The sequence below is a fragment of the Acomys minous genome (genome assembly GCF_964271855.1).
Source record: "Acomys minous genome assembly, chromosome: 4".
NCBI classification, from domain to species: Eukaryota; Metazoa; Chordata; class Mammalia; order Rodentia; family Muridae; genus Acomys; species Acomys minous.
In genome coordinates this window covers 8,780,685-8,802,057 of record NC_140486.1, presented here as the reverse complement: position 1 = coordinate 8,802,057, position 21,373 = coordinate 8,780,685, and the positions used below count along the sequence as shown (strand labels likewise).

General features: G+C 44.7%; 1 protein-coding gene across 6 annotated transcripts; it reads right to left on the bottom strand.

Moving 5' to 3' along the window:
* Nucleotides 1-21,061, bottom strand: ADNP2 (ADNP homeobox 2). Of its 6 annotated transcripts, none has more exons than XM_084779562.1 (6): nt 20,699-21,061; nt 17,129-17,184; nt 12,398-12,636; nt 11,605-11,725; nt 8,701-8,790; nt 1-3,970 (listed from the first exon to the last, which is right to left on the bottom strand). In XM_084779562.1, exons 4-6 carry the CDS (start codon nt 11,710-11,712, stop codon nt 650-652), a joined length of 3,519 nt encoding a protein of 1,172 aa, XP_084635688.1. In that variant the 5' UTR covers nt 11,713-11,725; nt 12,398-12,636; nt 17,129-17,184; nt 20,699-21,061; the 3' UTR covers nt 1-649. The 6 variants fall into 6 exon arrangements, with proteins under 6 accessions (XP_084635688.1, XP_084635686.1, XP_084635689.1 ...); XM_084779560.1 differs by having other exon boundaries at nt 20,703-21,061; XM_084779563.1 differs by lacking the exon at nt 12,398-12,636.
* Between the last annotated feature and the right edge of the window lie 312 nt (nt 21,062-21,373).

Genomic DNA, 21,373 nt, shown 5'->3' with positions numbered 1-21,373 from the left:
TTTGCACCATAAAGTATTTCTGTTCCTACAGAGACTTTATTTATAAAGTAACACTTGATTATCACTACACACCAAACCTCAGGCTCAGAATATTTTTAATAAATGGAAACACTTGGTTTTTTATGAATTATGATATTTAAAAAATAGCTGTCGGGGGAAACCTAAAAAGATGTAAATCAAATTTGTACTTTTAAGCAGACAGCATTCACAGTCAGAAGTTAATGCTTAAAAGAGTGTCCTTAGGGAGCCACATACTCCTCTCAACATATACTGTCATTAGCTGCTGTCTGTAAACTGAGGGGAAGCAATGCTTTAATTTCCTATTAATCAAGTATTCTCAAACAAGCAGAAATTTCCTAAAAGAAAAACAAGTATCTGTAGATTTCAGGTTGTTACTACTATCAGCACTGACACTCTTGGGATAACAAAGCAGGCGTGCATGGAATACCAAAGATTCAATTTACATGACAGAAGGAGAAACTTGAACAGCTGCAAACCTAACTGCAGAAAACAGTACATCTGTGGAAGTGTGTGCTTCCGTCTCAGGCTGCTGAGCACCTGGAACACCTGGAAGGGCCACAGACACTTAGAACGAAAGAGGGTGGGGTGGGGCTCGGTCCAAAGTCAGCCAGACTTCAGACTTACTCTCCTACAGGTTTTGTGATTCACACTCAAAGTTCAGTCTGTGTTTGACATTTTTAAGTTCAGACATATCAAAACCTAGAAGTACAGAGGGCTTTTGAGTTTTTATTGCTTTCATGCAAATATACCTTCTTTTCAAAAAAAATGAAGGGACGTCAATTTTCCACACCCACAGCAGTGAAGACAGCAGCTCCACTTCTTTTCTACTAGGGTATGGTCGCTTGTGAAAATAATCTCTAAGAAACTGTTTTTTGTCCTCATAGGAGCGACTTCCATACTGAGCGGGATCTAATGCTAACACGTGCAGCGAGTCATCACTGGCCCCTGAGCCCTCTGTCCTGCTCTCATTTTTCTGTCTCTTCAAAGGCACAGTGCTCAGCCCTTGCTCTGGCCCTGGACTTGCGTCAGTATCTAGGGTGAGCTGGGGCTCTTCACCACCTCTCTGGTCTTCCACCCCTAGCTGGCCTTCTGGCAGCTTTCTCTTTACAGGAAAGGTGGAATCAGGGATCACTTCCCCATTGACCAACAGCAGTTCACTGCTCTCAATGAAACCTGGCTGCACTTGCAGGTCTGAGCTGCTGTCCTTGGGAGCACTTCTACAACGGAGCAAGTGGACAGCGATAGCTCCTGAGGTCATGTTTCCAGTGTAGACCCCACAGCAGTAGATGCACTTAAAGGCTGGAGACCTGAGCATTGTATGGACTGTGGGCATGACATGGTGCCTCTCCTTCAGATGCAGCTCATAGGCATCAGCAGTCAGAAATGCGCCAAAGCAAAATGGGCAAGTCAGCTTCTGTTTGCTTGCTATCTTTGGTGCAACCTCCGGCTGGGGCCTCACCTTAACATACACAGGGACCAGTGACTTGGAGTGTATCCCAGCAAGGATAGCCAGGTAGACTTCCCGCTCGCCAAGTTTCTCTCGTGGAAGTATGGTGATAAAGTCGAGATGGGGGAACAGCAGGTTCCCATCAGCATCCAGGTCCAGCTGGAAGCCTCTGTTACTATAATCCATGGACAGTCTCTTCTTGCCCAGGTGCTTAGTCCTGCTGTGCTCCACAAGGCCCCGGACATCATGAAAAGTACAGGGGCAAAACAGGCACCCCAAGCCATGCATGAGCAGATGGTGCATCAGCTCCTCCTGTGAGACCAGGCACTTACACGAGAGGCAGCGCACGGTCTTCTCTCTCATCCACTTCAGAAACGGGGCACATGCAGCAAGCTTTTCAGGTTCAAGTTTCTCACCAGACTTAGACTCGCTCTGCTTGTGAGCCACTTCCATGTGAACCTGGTAGACATTGACAGGGAAGAGCTCATTGCAAACGGGGCAGAGCTGCGACTCATTCTGCTTGTGAGCCACTTCCATGTGAACCTGGTAGACATTGGAAGGGAAGAGCTCATTGCAAACGGGGCATGTTTTCCACTGCTTGGCCTGTTTGAGTGCCTGATTTGCATCTGCCACAGGTGAGGTAGCCTGAACAAACACACTAGGGGCAGGGCTCACTAGCACCTGTGGAGAAGGCAGGCTGGGCAAGGAGCTGGCCATCTGTGTGCCCGAGCTTGAGGGCAAGAACTGCACAGGCACCTGAGGTGCTGGTCCAACAGCTGCAAGGCCTCCACCAGAGGGCACAGGCAGAGTGACAGACACTGGGGCCAGTGTATAGGTGGGAATTCCATTCACCTGTTTCCCAGTTGGAATGAGCTGTCTGAGAATAGAGCCTGAAGTAAGGAAAGTAGTGTTTTGTGACGTTCCAGCTCTCACTGGCTGACCCACAGGCAGAATGCTGGTGCCGACAGATGGACTGAGCTGCAGTACACCAGGCCTCGCTGGTGGGCCCACAGGAAGGACTCCTGATGTTACGGGCTGACTGAGCTGAAGAACACCAGAGCTCACACCCTGATTCACAGGGACAACACCTGAGGGGACAGTCTGGTTTGGGGAAAGCAGCCCAGGTGGTACCACCTGGCCTGCAGGGAGAACCCTCAAGGGCACTGTCTGGCCAGGAGGGAGAACTCGAGATGGAGCTGTCTGGCCAACAGGAAGAACTGATGACTGGACCACTTGGCCAGCGGGCAGGACACCAGAAGTGGCTGTCTGCCCAGGGATCACAGCAGCAGGGGTCACCTGGCCTGCAGGAAGGACTCCCGATGGAACTGCACGACCCACAGAAATCACCCCTGGAGATGCAGCCTGCAGAACCCCCGAGTTGACAGAGGGACCCACAGGCAAGACACCAGGCCCAACAGGTCTATTTATGGGACCCACAGGTCTATTTGTGGGCCCCAAGGGCTGAGTGAGGGGCAAAACTCGAGGGCGGACAGTTTGATTCATGGGGCACATGGCTTGATTCGCAGGAAGGATGCTTGCTCCAACAGACTTATTCACAGGCCCACCTGGCTGAGACAGAGGCAGCACAGAAGTACTCACAGGCTGATTAAGCGGAACACTGTGTGAGAGGAAGACAGGTGGGGGAGCTGACGGCTGCAGGGTGAGGCTACTCTGGCACACAGGCAAAGAGCTGGAGACCAGAGCTACATGAGACTGGGCAGTGGTGGGTGGGGAGTGTGTAAGGCTCCCAGAAGTGCCTGGGGCCGCAGTCACTGGCTGCGCAGTGCCAGGGCTTTGACTCTTCTGTGACAAAGCAAGGTGGAAGCAGGGTGGAGGGACTGTAATGCTCGAAGCACTGCTGTTTGGTGGTAAGGCCAAGTGGGTCACTGGTTTGGGAGCAATATGCATTTGCTTCAGAAACCCAGTCCTCTTGATATGCTCTGAAATCACAGACCTCAGCTTATTCTCCAAGTCCCTATGTGCATCTGATGTCAAAATGTGATACATCAGGGCATCCTGACTACTGGCAATGGCGTTGCATTTTTTACAGTAGTATTTGTCAAATGGCAGGATTTTATCCGCAGAAACAGGTTCACTTGCTGCTTTTGGCTGCTCTCCTGTTTCCTCAGTTCGAAAACCAAAGTAGGAGTTAATTAAGTAATGGAAATGGGCCACCAGCACATGCTTCTTCATGCTGTAGTACAAAGTGTTGGAGAAGTTACATTTTAAACATGTGAAGCTTATCACATCACTCCTCGATGTCTTCGCCTCACCCAGAATGTTGACTGTGTAGCTCTGCACTTTCCGAGCAGGTGCATGGAACATCCGGAAGTGCTTGCCCACCACCCTGGGCTGTGAGGCAAATGGGCAGTTGGGGCAAGGGATCATCAATTCCTGGTCTGCCTCATCTTCATGATAACGATGCAGGTGATTTTTTAGGGAAGTGAGCACCTTTGTTGAGTACCTACAGAGACTACAGCAGTATGGCTTTGTTCGGTATCTCTGTCAAAAGAGAAAAGAGTCTTAGGCAGAGCAACAAGTCACTAGATTTCCCTTCTACACTCTGCCTGTCTGTGTGCTTCACTGCTAACCACGTAACTCCAAGGGCAGTGCACTCTCTGTGGATGCTTCTGACTGGGAGGCCACCTGTGCAGCACTCTCGGCCTCCGCTGGCCTCCACCAGAAGGCTCTTGTGTAGACAAAGGGTGCCCTAGCAAAACTCTGTTTATGGTACTTAGTCCAATCCCACATACTTTTCACATGCCCCAAAAAGCATTCTCTTAGGCATTTGTTTCTTAACATTTGGAAAACTGTCAACTATTATTAACCTATGGACTAAACAAATATTGGATTTAATCCTAAACTCCTGGTTTGCTGACTCTAAGCTGTCACTTAAAGCCACAAATCTCAGTACTCCATCTTGTACTCCATACTATCCTTTAATAAAATACATCAACAGAAATAAACTCAGTTAATTTTCTACAACTAAATTATTTTCCTCCTCCTCTCCCCTTCACTATTCCGTTAGGTTTTCACTCCAAATTGTAAAACTAGGAATATAACTACAAATGACCTGGCTTCCAACTTCTTAGACCTTCTTAACCACCTTTATTTCCCCATTCCCTGAGACAATCAAAAGCTAGACTACACGATGCACTGGAAGGCAGGTCTGTTATCACAGCTACTCAAGAAGCCACAGGGTAGAATGCACAAGGCCAGCCTCGGCAACGTGGTAAAACCCTGTCTGGGATAAATTAATTTTATTATTTTGTTGTTGTTGTTGTTGTTATTATTATTGTTGTTGTTGTTGTTATCTTTTTCAAGATAGGGTTTCTCTGTCCTGTAACAGTATATGTGTGTGTGTATATATATATATATTTATGTCTTATCTATTGCTTTTTATAATTGTTCTTACTGTGTATAGCTTATACTAAAAAATAGCCTTTTTACATAGACAGAAAAGGGGAATTATAACAGCATGGTCTGGTGCTTTGTATTTGATTATTAACTATGTTACTCCCTGAGGTCTGCTTCTGTCTTTACAAGTAGACACTCATGCCCCAAGTATTGCTATGTAACCTTGCCTCCCTGACTGGCTGAATAAAAGACCTACTACACTTGGGCAGGGCAGTAGTGAGGGACAGAGCTAAGGTTCATAGGCTTTGGGGATAGAAAGATCACAGGAAGAAGAGGGGAGGGGAGGAGGGGAGAGGAAGGGATGGAAGAGGGGAAGGAAGAGAGCCAGCATGGGGTAGTGTGTAGACAAGCACATGGCTGGATTGGCACAGATGGAAGTAAACAGCCCAGATGAGGAACGTGTGCACGTGTTTATGGACTATGCGTGGATCTCACCCAGATAGAAACGATTAAAGCAGATGCTATGGAATGGGGGCTGAGAGAGAAGGAGATAGTGTAGGTGAAAGCATCTGCCCAGCTCCAGGTAAAATAAGGTTTATTCTAAAATCTACCAGGTGTCTGTGTCTTTTATTGATTTGATAGTGTGTTAAATAATGCCACCATAATACTTATAGGCTTTTAATAATAACATCACGAGCCTTGATCTTTTAATTTTCTGCAACATACAATGCATGCTACAAATAAGAGGATATTCAACTTTTTTTTGAGTTAGAAAATTTAGTGGGGCTTTGAAACTCCAAACTCCAGGACCTCACCCCTAAAAATAACATACTGGAAGCCACAAGCTAGTCTGTGCGAAATAAATCAGAGTAGTCTCAAGGATCTTGTTTATATAACTAGCAAGGTTTCAAACTTCTAGAAATGTTTCTTTTTTTTTTTTTTTTAAGATTTTCATTATTTGTTTGTGTGTGTGCGCGCGCGCGCGCGTTTGTTTCTGTGTACATATGTGAGAGAAAAGCGGAAAGACAGGGAGATGGAAAAATATTGGGATGAAGATTATTAAAATAAGGATGTCAGCAAGCATTGTAAGTAAGCTAAATTGGAAAAAAGTATGTTCTTTTTCAAAATGTACTACTCCATTTGCTGGCCCAGCAATTTAAGAAGGCACTGTATCTTAGAAAAGGAGTTGGGCTGACCTTCCTTCTCACTGTACCTGTAGTCTTCTGGCACTGTGGTTCTCATACACTGGAAAGCCCTGGGTCTCTCAGCGCCGGATCAAGTGTACCTAAGTTGTACTCTGTACTGTTGCTCCCAAGACAGCTTTGCCCTCAAACTCTGTATGTAGGTGCTCTATGTACAGGTGTCCTGTCCTGTCCTTCTCTGTCTCGGTGAACTTGAAGCCAGACTGGAAGTCAGCAAGTCCAGCGACCCTTTTGTCTTGTCACTGTCCTTCCATAGCACTGGGGTTATAAACCTGTACACAGCCTGAATACTATGTCAGGAGGAAGGATGCAAACTTGGGTCTTCTTGCTTTCATAGCAAACACTCGACCACTAAGCCATCTCCCTAGCCTGAGTCCGCAAACACTTTGAGCTTGGCACTTGGCCAACTACCACTGAAAGTCCATTCAGACATGTTTCCATAAGAGAAATCTTTCTTTCCTTTGTTGTTGTTGCTGCTGCTGCTGTTGCTGCTTGATGAATTTTCTGAGACAGGGTTTCACTGTTCACTATGAGAACAGTGTTTAAACAGTGTTTAAAGAACCCCATTGAAGTGAAGCACTACTGTACTAACCTTTAAAGTGCGCACTGGAACCCAATCATTTCTAGTCCTCTAACAGTACTAACTTGCAGCTCTTCAGCCAACACCTGCGAGAGGCCGTTTCACACAGACAACTCTCAGGCCCGCCAGACTGCCCGGTGGGCAGAGATGCTGGCCTGCTAGGCCTGGCAACCACAGTTCATTCCTTGGAATCACATGGTCAAAGGAGAGAGCTGATCTCCACAAGCTGTCCCCGACCTCCACATCAAATGTGTGCCCCACACATACAGACAAATACAGGTTAAAAGCAAGAACACAACTCTCAAGAGTTAAGTCTTAGGAAATACTTTTTAATTTTCAGAAATCTATTTTCTGATCTAGTCAAACCCTTGCTGGTTTTCTGTGGTCAAGCGCTGATCACTTTCTGGAAGGCACCACAGTACTTCTATCTGTCTAGGCTGCCCAAAGATGGAGTACGAGATGCACACTCTCTTGGACACACAAAGCTCTGGTTTCAACAAACACTGTTCCTAAGATGTGATCGCCCTGCAAAACGAGCCCCGTGCTTTATCAGCAAAAGCCCATGTAGATCAGATTTGCAAACCAAATCCACAGCCCAGGGTGCTACAGTCCTCAGATATGTGATTGTACACAACACTCCACACTTTCCTTCTTTGTGGAGGCCACCTCCAGATCATATTAACCTGCATGCCCTTCAGGCAGCCAGAGAACACTGCTCTCTCTGGGCGGCTTTAGTCCTAATCAATGAGATCCTGTACAGTTCTCTAAGAACCTGGTTCTGCTGCTGCCCTGTTAAGTTAGTATTTTAGCTTTAAAAAACAAAAACAAAAAACAAAAAAAAAACCCCACAAAGATCTATGTTCTATGTATAATAAAAGAAACTGCTAAGCCAGACGGTCACTCTGCCATATCAGGAAGGATGACAGCTCCTCTGGGACACTGGGATGTGAAATAGAAGTGTCAATCCTGATCCCAATCTTAACAGGCCTAGGTTGAAGAGTATGAGAGTGAGAGAAGGAGAGAGAGAGAAAGGGAGAGAGTCTGCATGCACACATGCATACATAGAAAATTAAAAGTAGGTAAAGCATATGAAATAAAGGTATAAGGAGAGAATATTTTCATATAAATGTGTAATATTTGTATATGAAGCTAATTCTTTTTTTTTTTTACAAAAGTCAAAAAGTTTAAAAAGTCAAATTTATAAAGTGAAATTATTCAATTTAATTGTTAAGGATTTTTAATGTAGTATAGCCTAAATGTACAATATTCAGAAAGCTGGCAGCAGTCAAGAACTAACTCTACTGCCTCACCCAGAACAACTTGGAAGAGAGCTGCAAGCTCAGTGCCTGCAGAAACATGAGCTTTTAAAACCTTTATATACATAGTGTTTTCACAGGGCCACTTCTCTCAGCAGATGTGTTCAAATAATGACCACTATGTCACCAGCTGCCCCAGTGCTCCCTAGAGCAGCATGCTCTATACATCTATAGATGGGATATATGTAGGCTGTGCTGTGTACATCTGGGTAGGTGGCTTATCTGAACAACAACAGTATCACCTGAGGACACATTTCTAAGAACACATCCCCATCCTGTAGCAATGCATGCCTCCCTAAAACAGTAACAGTTTTAATTATCAAGTCTCGAAAAAACAAAAAAAAATAATAATTTTTTTTAAAAATAGCATTTTTTAAAAATAGCATTACCACAAAAAATTGCAATATATCACACTGTCCTACATCAGCTATTTTCAGTTTCATTATAATCGCAAACAATCACCTTTGTGCATGCGGTCTCCCACTGACTAGGATGTCACTAATGATACGTGAGCAAGGCATTTAATATTACAAAACGTATTCAAGAATTACTGGACAAAGGTTCTTCTTATACGGTCACTTCTAATCACAAAGTCTGGCTACATCCTCACACTGTGCATGTGGAAATCTGTCAGCACCAACAGTCTTTCAATGAACAGTAACTCTGAGCTCTGCTTCCTCATGAACAGATCTTCCCAATTAGCAGCCCTGGTAGTCATGATGTGCCTCATCCTTAGTTCACTCGCCCCTAATGAAAACAAATTATGAAGATACATACTGCTTTCTTTCCAGAAGGTTCCCAAAGAGCAACATCTCCCCATGACGTGTTATAGAAGTACTTCTCTCCTGGATCAAAGCCTTTAAGATCCTTATGAAAAGAAAAGGGGAAAAAGAAAAAAAGAATTAGAAGAAAAACAAACATTATGTGACAATTTATGAGTTGCAGAAGTATTTAAAGCTAGAAGTGATGGTGCATGCCTTTAATTCCAGCTACTCAGGAGGCTGAAGCAGGAGGAGCCCCAAGTTCAAAGCCAGCCTGGGCAACTTAACAACACCTTGCTTAAAAATAAAAAGGTTAAAAAGGGTTTTAACAATGAGGCTCCATGGTAGAGCATTTGCCTGTGTCTGTGCCCAAAATATAATCTCCTCCTACCAAAACTAAATCCATGATCGAACAATCTGGCACCTAATAAATCTATATATGCGAAGAAAAATAGAAGTACAGTCATTAACAAATTTTGACATTTAAAGTATGAGTGATCCACATTAAAACTACAAATTTATAGGCTAGGCATGGTGGTACACGCCTTTAATCCCAGCACTCTAGAGGCAGAGGCAAGGAAATCTCTTTGAGTTTGAAGTCTGTCTGGTCTACAAAGATAGTTCCAGGACAGTCAGGGCTGTTACACAGAGAAACCCTGTCTCAAACTACAATTTTATAAAAAATAAATGGAGATCTCCCAAAAGAAAATATTATCTATAATCTGTACATGCAAAGTGACACGCTTTCCACCTTGGCAGCATAGCTCATTCACAAAACACTTCAGAGTGTGTCATGAAGCAGATAGAACTTCAAGGTATGCACTGCCCTCAGAGTCAATCCACAGAAGCCAGAACAAGGCCCATAGGAAACATTTCAAGGACAGGCCGTCATCACAGTACCCTGGGCCTAGCAGGGTTCACAACAGCACCAACAGAACCATATGCATGCTGTAACCTTTTGGCATCAAAACAGAGAACATAAATATACTACAAATGCAAGGCCAATGTAGGGCTCAGAAAGGCCTAAAGAAAAACAGCATTGTGACTCACCATCTGGAAAGAGTACTGACTACTGACAAAGGTGACACTTCAAAAGGATGAAGGGACTCTGTGGTCACTGAGGAAGGCACGGCTAGGTAAATGACAGCACGAAATGAGCCTGTCATCAGCAACACTCCCAACCCCTGAATGTGGGCCAGTTAGTACAGTACATACTCAGGGCCAGACAAAGAGAAACAAAAAGTCAACAAGAAGTTACCACCCGGCGCAAACATTTACAGTTTACAGTGCTGTCCTTGTAAGGCTTGCCTTTAAAAACCAAGAAGGAATTAGCTAAGTCAGACCAATGATAATGGATACACTGCCGTCACCTACACCAATGCTAGTACCCTGCCTGTGGCTTGCTCAGCCTGCTGTCTTATAGTAGCCAGGACCACCAGCCCAGGGATGGCACCGCCCTCCCTACCAATCACTAATTAAGAAAATACCTTACTGCTGGATTTTATGGAGGCACTCTCAACTGAGGTTCCCTCCTTTCAGAGGATTCTAGCTTATGTCAAGCTGACATACACCTAGCCAGGACGACAGGAGAACATAAAATCCAGCAATCCTAAAACTCATCATGTTCAGTGTCCAACCCAAACCTTTCAGCTACCCAGCAGGAGTGACTCCTACCCCAAACCAGGAGCACAAGCAATGACAGGTAACACAAACATATGGGCCAGGAAGATGGCTCAGCAGATCAAGGCGGAAGGAGAGAGGCTGGAGAGATGGTCCCATGCCTAAGAGCTCTTGCTGCTCTTCCAAAGAGCCCAGCTTCAGCTCTCAGCAAAGACAGCTAACAACTGCCTAGAACTCCAGGACCAACATACCCAACACACGCTTCTGACCTCCACGGACGTCAGGCACACAAATGGTAGACAGACAGACATGCAAAATACTCATACATGTAAGATAAAATTTAAATTAAAAAAAGAGGGGGTGCAAAAGAAATGGCTCAGTGGCTAAGAACAGTTGTTGCTCTTACAAAGGGCCAGAGTTTGATTCCCAGCATTCATATGATAGCCTCAGTTCCAGGGAATCCAATGCCCCCTTCTGATCTCTGCAGGCATCAGGCACACACACACAGTATACATATATACACAAAGGCAAAAACTCCAACACAAAGTATAACTTAAAAACCTAAAAAACAAGCTAGGCATGATGGCGCACGCCTTTAATCTCAGCACACGGGAGGAAGAGGAAGGCGGATCACTGTGAGTTTGAGGCTAGCAGGGTCTACAAAGTGAATCTAGGATAGCCAAGGATACAGAGAAACCTGTCTCAAAAAACCAAAAACAATCAAGAAGAGACTTGATACCCTATAAGCATATAAAGGGGGAGGAAGTTCCCCTCAGGAACAGTCATAGGGGAGGGGAGTAAGGGGAAAATGGGAGGGAGGGAGGAATGGGAGGATACAAGGGATGGGATAACCATTGAGATGTAATATGAATAAAGTAATAAAAAAATAAAAAACACACACACACACACACAAAAAGAAAACAGTTTACTAAAAAGATTTATATTCAAGAAAAATCTAAAAGACAAACTGGAGCAAGAAAACTGAGTTTTTAAGGCCAGCCTGGTCCACAGAGGGAGTTCTAGGACAGCCAACACTACACAGAGAAACCCTGTCTCAAAAAACCAAAAGAATAACTAAACAGTATAAAATTCCCTTCCTAAATTAGGAGGCATCATTCAGGAGGCTGAGCTAGGGGATAGCTTCAATAGCTTACAGACCTAACTTACAAAGACACAGGTAAGTACCAAAGGAGGCTTCATGCAGGTATCTGAAGCATTAGGAAATCCTGGTTTTTATGGAATTTTATCCATTCTCAAGTCTCCAACATCACTGACGTCATCATTACTTGTGCGCACTTACCTTCAACAGCTCCTTGCAACTGTCAAGTCCAATATCCACAAGGATGCCTTTCACCCTCTTCCGCACCTTTCTAATGTTGTCAAGATTCTGCACAGGAATTTGAAACATTTTTGATATTCTCCTTTTAAAAGAAGAAAGAACTGTCACTAACATGTACACACACAAATATAACTTTAACAGGGCTAGTAACACACACTAGCAGTACTATTCGCAGCAAGGGGTGCTGTGGGAACTATACAACAACCATACCAAAGAATGACACTGACCTGCCCTTACAGCATCATAACCCTAGCATTAAAACATAAGCTAAAAAAATAAATAAAAACACATGCTAAACTACAGACTCTTAGATGAAAACCTAGGCATAAATTGATGGCTTCGAATTTGGCAAGAGTCTCGCATATGGCACCAAAAGCACTCACAACAAAAGAAAAAAATGTATTAGCCAGACTTTAACAAAATAATGTTTCCAGGGCACTGTCAAAAAAAGGGGAAATGTCCCGAAGAAAGAAGGGGAATATTTTTCAATCACAGTTCTGATATATCTAGAATAAAGAATTCACTCAATAGTACTGAAGAGATGGTTCACTTGTTGCTCCTGCAGAGGACCCAGGGTCAGTTCTCAGAACTCATGGCAGCTGTCTGCTCTGCACATATGTAGTACACAAACACATGTGGACAAAACACTCACACACATAAAGTAAAATGAATCTTTAAAACCAAAATACAACTCAATTTAAGTAACATCTAAACATATTTTGCAAAGCAGAGGAAAGGATGCTGCAAATCTTACTTTAAAAAGCAGGGCTTAGGGAAACCGGAGCTCACATGCACTGCCAACGAACCGCAAAGTACACAGGTCACCGATTCTCAAGGAAGCCTGAATCCTCAAGGGTGTAGCAACTCCTCCCAAGAGAAGAAGTTGGGAGAGGACTTCACAGATGTCCACCACATTAAGAAATGTTGTCTACAGCCGTATCTTGGACCATAGAGAGAAGTACCAATCCATGCTATAGCCTTGGAATCATTCTGCTGAGAGGCCAGACACAATGGACCAAATATATACATGATTATGCTTCCACCTATACATAAAGTGACATAACAGACCTATCTAGAGATAACAGTGGTTGCCTTCAGCCAGAGAGAGCTGGTTGATGACAGTTAAGGGGTTTGGGTTTGTTTTTGCTTTGGTGAAAGAGATAATGACAACCTTCAACTATCATCTAGAAATAGGGTAATGATGCATGTCTGTAATCTCAAAACTTGGGAGGATGAGGCAGGAGGGTCACAAATTGGAAGGTAGTTTAAATTATTTAACAAAACTCTGCCTCAAAAATAGAAAAAACAAAATCTAACTTAGAGAAGTATTCTCAACTCTGTGAACATGCCAACAGCCACTAAAGTTCATCTTTTCAATGGTAAACTTCACAGTACATGCACTGCATCTCAATAAAACCAATTTTAAAATATCTGGAAAAGATATAAATTAAGATAAGCCCTGTAGCTCTTAACTAACTAGGAGGCACTAATGTAACATTACTGTTTTCAACATATATGCTGATGTATCATGGACAAAAATATTCATCTAGGCAGATGGTGGTGGCATACACCTTTTAAGTCCTACACTTTGGGAGGCAGAGACATGTGGATCTCTGAGGCCAGCCTGGTCTACAGACTAAGTTCTAGGACAACCAAAGCTACATAGAGAAACCTTGTCTCAAAAAAGCAAAACAAAGAAACAAAAAATGCATATATGTTTACAGCCCTCATCTCTCTGCCCATGAAAGCTTGGTAGCAGTCACACACTTAGCCAGCAGCAGACATACACGAGCCCCTAATCTTAATTTCTAACTACCACCTTCTACTAAGAATAAAAAGAGTTGTACAGTGCTGGCAAAGGTCTTTAATCCCAGCACTGGGGGGGTAAGAGGCAGGCCAATCTCTGAGTTAGAGGCCAGCCTGATCTACACAATCAGTTCCAGGATAGCCAAGGCTACAGAGAAACCGTACCTCAAAACAAAACAAAACCCAACAAAAAAGAGGGAACAGGGTCTAGGGGTATACTTCAGCTGCTTGAGTGCCCACCCCAACATGCCTGGCACCCTGCATAGCATAGCATAAAACCAAGCAAATGCCTAGCATCCCAGCACTTTGGTAGTAGAGGCAAGAATCAAGAGTTCACGATCAGCCGGGCGTGGTGGCGCACGCCTTTAATCCCAGCACTCAGGAGGCAGAAGCAGGTGGATTGCTGTGAGTTCGAAGCCAGCCTGGTCTACAAAGAGAGTCCAGGACAGCCAAGGCTACACAGAGAAACCCTGTCTCGAAAAACCAAAAAAAAAAAAAAAAAAAAAAAAGAGTTCACGATCATTTCATCTACATAGCAAACTCAAGGGCAAGCTGTACTTTGTGAGACCCTGTCTCAAAAAGAGGACAAAAGTAAGGAATGGAAAGAAAAGAGAAAAAGAAACAGAATGCCTTGGAGAAAGAATTACCGTATTTTTTAGATCATAAAACGCATTCCCCCCGCAAAAAGGGGGGAGGATGGGGAATGAGGGTGCACTTTATGGTCCAATTGCTGTTTTTACTCTTTTTCTTGTTTTACTGCTCTAAAAACTGGGTACGTCTTACAGCCAGGTGCGTCTTATAGTCTGAAAAATACAGTAATTCTACAGCTAGAGCAAGGTAAAGACAAGATGCAGAGAAAGACAGTTGTTCAGTCCCACAGGCCAAAGCCAAGACAATTGAGGCATCAAGCAAATGACAGCAACAGACTATAACCTATAGCAGTTTTCACAAAATTTATGACACAGAACTCACAGAAGTTCCTCTTATGACAGAACCTGAAATACCTACCAGAACGCTAATCAGAACTTTGTGGCCAAACCAATCAAGTAAGGCAGGAACAATGCCATACAAATGAACTTGGAAAATGGATGGTTTAAAAGGCACATTTCCTTCTTAAGAACTCTTGTGGAATCCAGCTACATTTGTACACACAAACGGAAGAGACCATATGGGAATTTCACATCCCTCAACACAGAGTAAAGACACTTCTGAGTTTTTTTTAACATGAAAGTTCTGGTCCCAGCTTCCAAATCAACACTGGTTCTCAGTCTCCTCGTGCAGCAGAGGATGAACTACCTCCTCAGTCCACATCAATGCCTAATTCAAGACTAGTGAATCTGTAATAAAACATCTGCTTCACAAGTGCTCTTGAGGTGGTCTGTTGTAACACAATACAGCCCCAAAGAATATAAAGTCAAGTCCATACCAATATAAACTAAAAACGTAATAAAGAATGGGACATAGATGCCTTTTAACAGTAAGTCTTCATTTTTAGTAAGTATGGCATCATAGTACAGGCACAATCCCAGGATGCTAAAACAAGATCATAGTTCAATGCCAACTTTAACTATATAGTGAGGTCCCGTGTCCAAAAGAATAAACAAATAAATGAAGCAGAGTCCAGGATGATGGTGGTTGGGGGTTAGATAGCAGGAGGAGCAGCTAACTTCAGAAACAGAGACACAATTCAGTGCCCATCAAATGGTGCACAGATAAGCAAATGTGCTACGTACAAAAAAAGTAATGCTGACTGGCTGACTGACAATAAAAGGGAGCTGGTGCAAAACCATCATGCTCTGAGGAAAGGCCTTAGGTGCAGAGTCCTTCTGTCGTCTCACTATGCATGAAATGTATGTAGAAAACAAGGCTATAGAGGGGAATGGGTCAGTCAGGGCTGTTAGAGGCCAGTAAGTAAACAGACTGACTTTTAGTGATGCTGGAAATGTTCTAGTATTAGACTGCAGAGAGTTGCACATGTCAATTTTCTTTACAGACCAACAAATTTCGCATCTTAAGAACTATCATGAGGCCAGTCTACCATTGCCACAACAAACTCAAAAGGACGAGAAGCTTGAGGCTCGCACAGGGGAGCACGTTGAAACTGGGGCTTGTGCGGAGGGGGGAGAACAGGACACACCCTGTGACCACACAGAAAGAGACGTGTGCGCACCCTTATTCTGCGTAGAAATAAGGCCCTGAGCAATGTCATCACTTTCTGCATTTAATGGTTGCACCTCTGAGTGAAACTGCAATCTCTGTCTTTTGGTTGAAATATAAAGTGTGCTGTCCAAACAGAGAGCAGTAATCATCCGACTTTTATAATGAGGGCAAGACACCTGTGTTCCATGCCTGTAGAAGACAACCAACTCCTGCAAGTTGTTCTCTAACTTCCACACTAACACAGGTGTGTAATTATACAAACACACAAACACAAAATTATTGTGATTGAAAAAAATATAGAATCATGAAAAGGGAAAAACTAAGGGAACTATTCCAGAATAAAGGAGCCTAAAGATGACTAACAATACAAACCTAACCTAAATCGTTTTTCTACAGATGACATACCAGATCGACTCACAAGTTTTCAAAGGAATCTGAGGTTAAACAGTATACTATACTGCCTTCTTGGTTTTCATGACTTTGTTACTTACAGGTGCATAGGATGCTCCTGTTTGTATGAACATTTTTGGAGATGGTTATCATATCTTGTTTTACAACTTCCTCTCAAATGACTAGGGGAAGCTCCTTGTACTGTGTATGTGACTCTTCTGTAAATCTGTTAACTATTTCAAGAGGTATCTTTAGGGCCAGTGAGCATCTCCGTGAGTAAAGGCGCTTGCTGTCACACCAGACAGACCCAGGGCCACATAAGGAGGAATGGACTTCCCTAAGTCACTCTCTAACCTCTACTATGCAAGTGACACACACAAATAAACATAACTTTTAGCTATTTTTAATTGTGCACACTATAAAAACTCTAGAAAGTATTAGTCAAATTCAAGTGGTGAAATGTTTTCGTTATTAACTTCACAACTAAAGAAAGGCCATATAAAATAGCTAACTTTTTTCCTCACATATTTTTAAGACTGATAATTTTACTAGAGTGGTAAATATTTGTCTATTTAAAAGCAATCTGGTACTATCTTAAAAGACTCACAGTAGCTTCTGGGTCATCAATCCTCCTGCAGCCTTTGTAACCCCTATCCAAGGACAAGTTATCAGACGAGTCTCAGCAGGAGTACAGGGACACCTCCTGCAGCAGCTCCCCACACTATGTTGCCTGTTTCCCTAAGGGACTGAACTTCCTACAAGGAAGGGATGTCACAGTACACCACAAATGCTAAGTAAACAAAAACCACAAACTTTTAAAAGCGTCATAACTACATACAGACCCAAAGTACCACACAGGCCTTTGTGTTAAAGAGGAAAAGGCTGTGGCTGGATACAGACTGTGGTCAAACACATTCCAGACAAACAGATCGCATCAACACCACCAGTCAAGTAAAGGAGAATGCCCCAATCTACTTAACAACTGTTAAATTAAAACTGAAAGCTGAAAGAATCAAATCAGGGAAGGAGGAGGCAGATGGTTAACAGGAAGATAATTTTTAGAGATAACAAGGAAAAACTGTTTTTGGAGTAGGCCAATTTAAAGTAAATTTCTTGTCAGACCATTTACCTAGGAAAGACTGTCTCAGAGCTCTACGGACCATTAGCAGGGCAAAACACAGGACCCTAAAAAGTAAAAATAAAAATAAAAATTTTAAATAAAATGCAATTTCAAAAATTACACTATCAGAAGATTTGTTGGGGACCTCAATGATGCATTTCAAAACATCCCCACAATCACTATGCAGAACAGACTGGCCACAGCAATCAAAGCAAGACAGAAGAAAACTTTGGTCAATTATGTTCACCTGCTCTCTCAAGTGAGTGCCTATTTCCTCTTTCAAGCTCCATTACTATCTTTGAGGGCTTTTCATTTTCCAAGTGCTGATGGTTCTACCGCCATCCACTCAGCCCAAACAAAAATGCTAACTTGACAGTTTGCAAGCAACAGTGTCAAGTCACACAGCAAGACCTAAGTCTTCATTTGGGATATGGGAAGCAAGGACCCAGGTCCTGACATACTTTCAGAAGGAAAGCATTTGGAGACTAGGTGGCTCTCTGAAGCACACACAGGGGCGCAGAGTGAGTCTGTGCGTGACCCAGCAAGTTCTAAGCAGGTTCTGCAGATACTTGTTCACAGCTTGGGAACAGGGCCAAGAACTGTCAGGTTTTCTTCTTTAATTTTCAAGAACTTTTCATTCTCAACTATAAGTGGCCCCCATCCCTTGTTACTGTGCCTTCCCAAAATAAATAAATAAATAAATAGGCACACTGATACCCTATTTTAAAAGGGTTTTGTTTTATTTTGATAACCAGCTGCTTTAGGAAAACAAACTGAGGGAACAAGAAACAAAGTAGGCCATTACAGAAGCAAACAGCCCTTCCAACATCCCTGGTCTACTGTGGACAATGACTTTAGGGAGGGCGCCTCTCTCCACAGGTCCTATCCACTCTAAGACACAAGACTCCACACAGAATACCCACTGGGTTATCAAGGGAGGAACGGTGCCATTTCACATCTGCATATCCCCCTCCTGGGCAGTTAACTGCTTTTCCCTATCCACTGTTCACAGGAACTGAAATACTTCAAGATACCCAACTCCTACATAGAAGAACATCTCCTAAGGAGATTCTTTTACTGCTTTTGGAAACATGCCCATGAAGGGTAATTCTGAAAAACATGTACTTTATTAGTCCTTTTATTTTTAATATTATAATTACATAGTTCCCCTTTCCCTTTCCTCTCCCAAGCCTTCCCATATTGCACTCCTTGCCCTTCCAAAGTCAAAGTTTTTTCCATAAATTGTTTTTTTTCATAAATTGTTGTTACATACATATGTATATGTAATATACATTCCTAAATACAACTTGCTCAGTGTGTCTGTTAGTTGATGAACATTTTCAGGACTGACCATCTGGTACCTGGTACTCAGTCAGTGTGCTCCTTCCTGGGAAAGACTCTCTCACTCTCAGCATTCCTTAGTACTGTAGTTCTCTGTGCAGATGCCTCACTCCCCCACACGTTTTACTATGTCTATGGCTGTCCTTGTTCAGTCTGTGTTCAGGCAGCCCAAAAGAAACGTACCGGGCTGCAGTGGTGGCTCCAGGCTTCCATGCATGTTCTGCTCTAGGAGAACCCAAGCACCCATGTCTGTTGGTTCACAACCACTGTCTCCAGGGCTTCCAACGCTGCCTTCACCCCTCTACAAACAACTACACTCATGTGCACAAACCAACACACAGCACACACATAATTTTTTTAAAAAAATTTAACTGGTCCTTTCAAGACACAGAACATCTCAGTTCCTATGGCATCTGGTTTTTAAAATGGTTTAGCTAGAATGGCAACACAGGAAGGGTTGGTCACAGCACAGGTTCTGGAGCTCATTCCTGGGTGAACCCAGCTCAAGCACCTTATATCTGGGTGAACCCAGGCAATCACCCAATCTGTCTGGGCCTCAGTTGCCTGCACCTGTGAAACTACGCCAGGAATTTATTTCATGAGCAGCTGTCAAGATGAGGTCACCGGAAAAGCACTTTACACATAATCATCAGGAGTCTACGATAATCAAAAACTAAGTGAAATGCCCCAACTATCAGGACACAGGACTTTCTTCTAGGAACTTCCAAACATTAATTCAGAAAGTCCGCCTCAACCCGCAGAAAAACCTTTTCTAGCCACCTGACCTTCATCAATCTGCTTTCTCTAAATAGCAGGTCAGCAAGAGCCAAAAGATTTGGGTGCAGTGTGGAAAAGCTAAGCTCTGTTCTCCCAGAATATAGGGAACCAACAACGCAGCCACAGGACATTGCAAACTTGATTTCAAATTAAGTATCCTCAAAATCCCAAGAGAACTTCTAGCTAAAAACTGCCTTAACTGTTATCCCCTAAAGCCAATGATCCAGACCTCTCTTCCTCCCATTTCTCAACCAGATGCCTAAAATAGCCTGAAATGACTTCACTTCCTGCCTATCCTTTCTAAGCACAGTTCTATGCTTAAGGACCTCTACCTAAGGACCCCATGGATCAATGCTGTCTTCTGAGCAGGGCCAAAGCATTGGTATGTGGCCAACACCACCACTACCTGTGGTATCTCTGGACAATATGGGTAATTTCCAACCAGAGCTTAACATTGCACTTTTCTTAACTACTTTGTACACATGTTGTCCCCTACTCCCACATGAGACTAGACCAGTCCAAGCCCCCAACAAATAAAAACCTACAGGCAAAGGTTCCATCGGTACCAGTTTATACTGTAGGCTACCTGTATGGGAGTGATCACCCATCCTAGTCGCGTGAACTTTAAGCACTACACTCAAATTCACGCATATTTACAAAAAGTATGTGTTGTTTTACTTTCAACCTACACTTTCCTTGTTTATATTTTTGAGGAAAATCTTTGTAAAAATTGTGCTAACAAAATCTATCTCAATCATTCTAAAATGGCAGACGTGAAATTTTACACCGTCATCTGCCTGTCAGTCACCAATGCGGCAGTATCTTGGAGGAAGAGACAGAGATTTGCCCTCCGCAGCGCCTTAAGCCGGCCTCTCCTTCGGCGCTTCAGATGTGGCCACAATCGTGCCCTGCATCCCGCCATCCTCGCCAACCCGGCCGATCCTCAGGCTTCAGCTCGATTCCCGGGTCGCCGCAGAGGGGCGCCCTGCCGGCTACCGCGCCGTGTCTCCACCCCCCACCCCTTACCCCCCGCGCCTCCCCGCGGCGTCCTCTCCCACCTTCCCTTCCCTCCCAACCACTCTCACTTGCCACGCCCGGCGGCCCGTCCCTGCCCCGCCCCCTCTCCCCATCCATGCCCGGCCTCTGTCCCCGGTGCCGCGGCTCCGCAGGTCCCCTTCCCTGCCCAGTCCACTCCGCCGTCCTCCCCGTCCCCTGTTCCCGCCCCTCCCCCTCCCCAGAACGGCCCCGCTCCCACGTGACCCGAGAGCGGGCGCGTCGGGGACCCGAGTCGCGCACTACAATGTCCGGGATTCCGAAGGCACCGAGGTAGCGACGGCGCGACAGGCCACGGAGGGGACAGCGCAGCGGACAGCGGTGGGGACGTCGGGGCGGACCCAGGAGTGGACGGCGGGTGGGCCACGGGGAGGGCCGAGGGTGGTGCAGGCCGGGCTGTGGCCGTACCTACCGCGGGGCGCGAGGAGCGCCGCGTCCCGCCGCCGTCGCAACACCGCCGCGTCCTCCGCCTACGCGGCGGGACCCCCGCCCCGCGCCCGTCCCTCCTCCCGCGCTCCAGAAAGAGAAGATGGCGCTCAGCTGCCTCAGGAAGTGACGTTGCCTTATTTGCATGCCGGCGAGGCCAGCCAATGGGTGTAGAGTGTGCCTGGGGACCCCCTGGGCTCTTTGCACGGGCCCCTCCAGGCCCCTGGACCCCGCGGGCCTCGAGGCTCTGGAGGGGGTGGGGCCTGCCGCAACCCCCTCCCCTGGACCCTCTGGGTCTAGTGGACTGCCTGCCACCTCTGGGCAAGCTCTCGTGAGAGTTTGAGTTGGTGGTGATGTCATTGGAAGGGTGGGGCGAGTCCGTCACCTCCCACGTGACCAATCACATTGCCCCACCAAGCTCTGACTTCTTTTGCATGGAATGGGGGTGGAGCCAGTGGCAGCCAAGTGGGTAGCCCCGCCCATAACTACAAACCAATAAGAAGCCAGCTCTGAGGATACTGTCTTGCCATTGGAGGATAGGGCTTAAACTCTAGTAACTTGGACCAGTGTTCTTGTGATTGACATATCTTGGTGAGCCAACAGGATAGGATCTCCTGACTCATCAATTCTTCTTAAGAAAATTTGTGTCACACCTTT

Bases quoted from the DNA above. Each gene is read 5' to 3' on its own strand.
- ADNP2 (XM_084779558.1), bottom strand. From the start codon at position 20,863: ATGCAAATAAGGCAACGTCACTTCCTGAGGCAGCTGAGCGCCATCTTC. The intron at 8,791-11,604 runs GTAAGTGCGCAC...TCTTTTCATAAG, and splicing joins GTTGCAAGGAGCTGTTGAAG to GATCTTAAAGGCTTTGATCC. The intron at 3,971-8,700 runs GTATGTATCTTC...CTCTTTTGACAG, and splicing joins AACCTTCTGGAAAGAAAGCA to AGATACCGAACAAAGCCATA.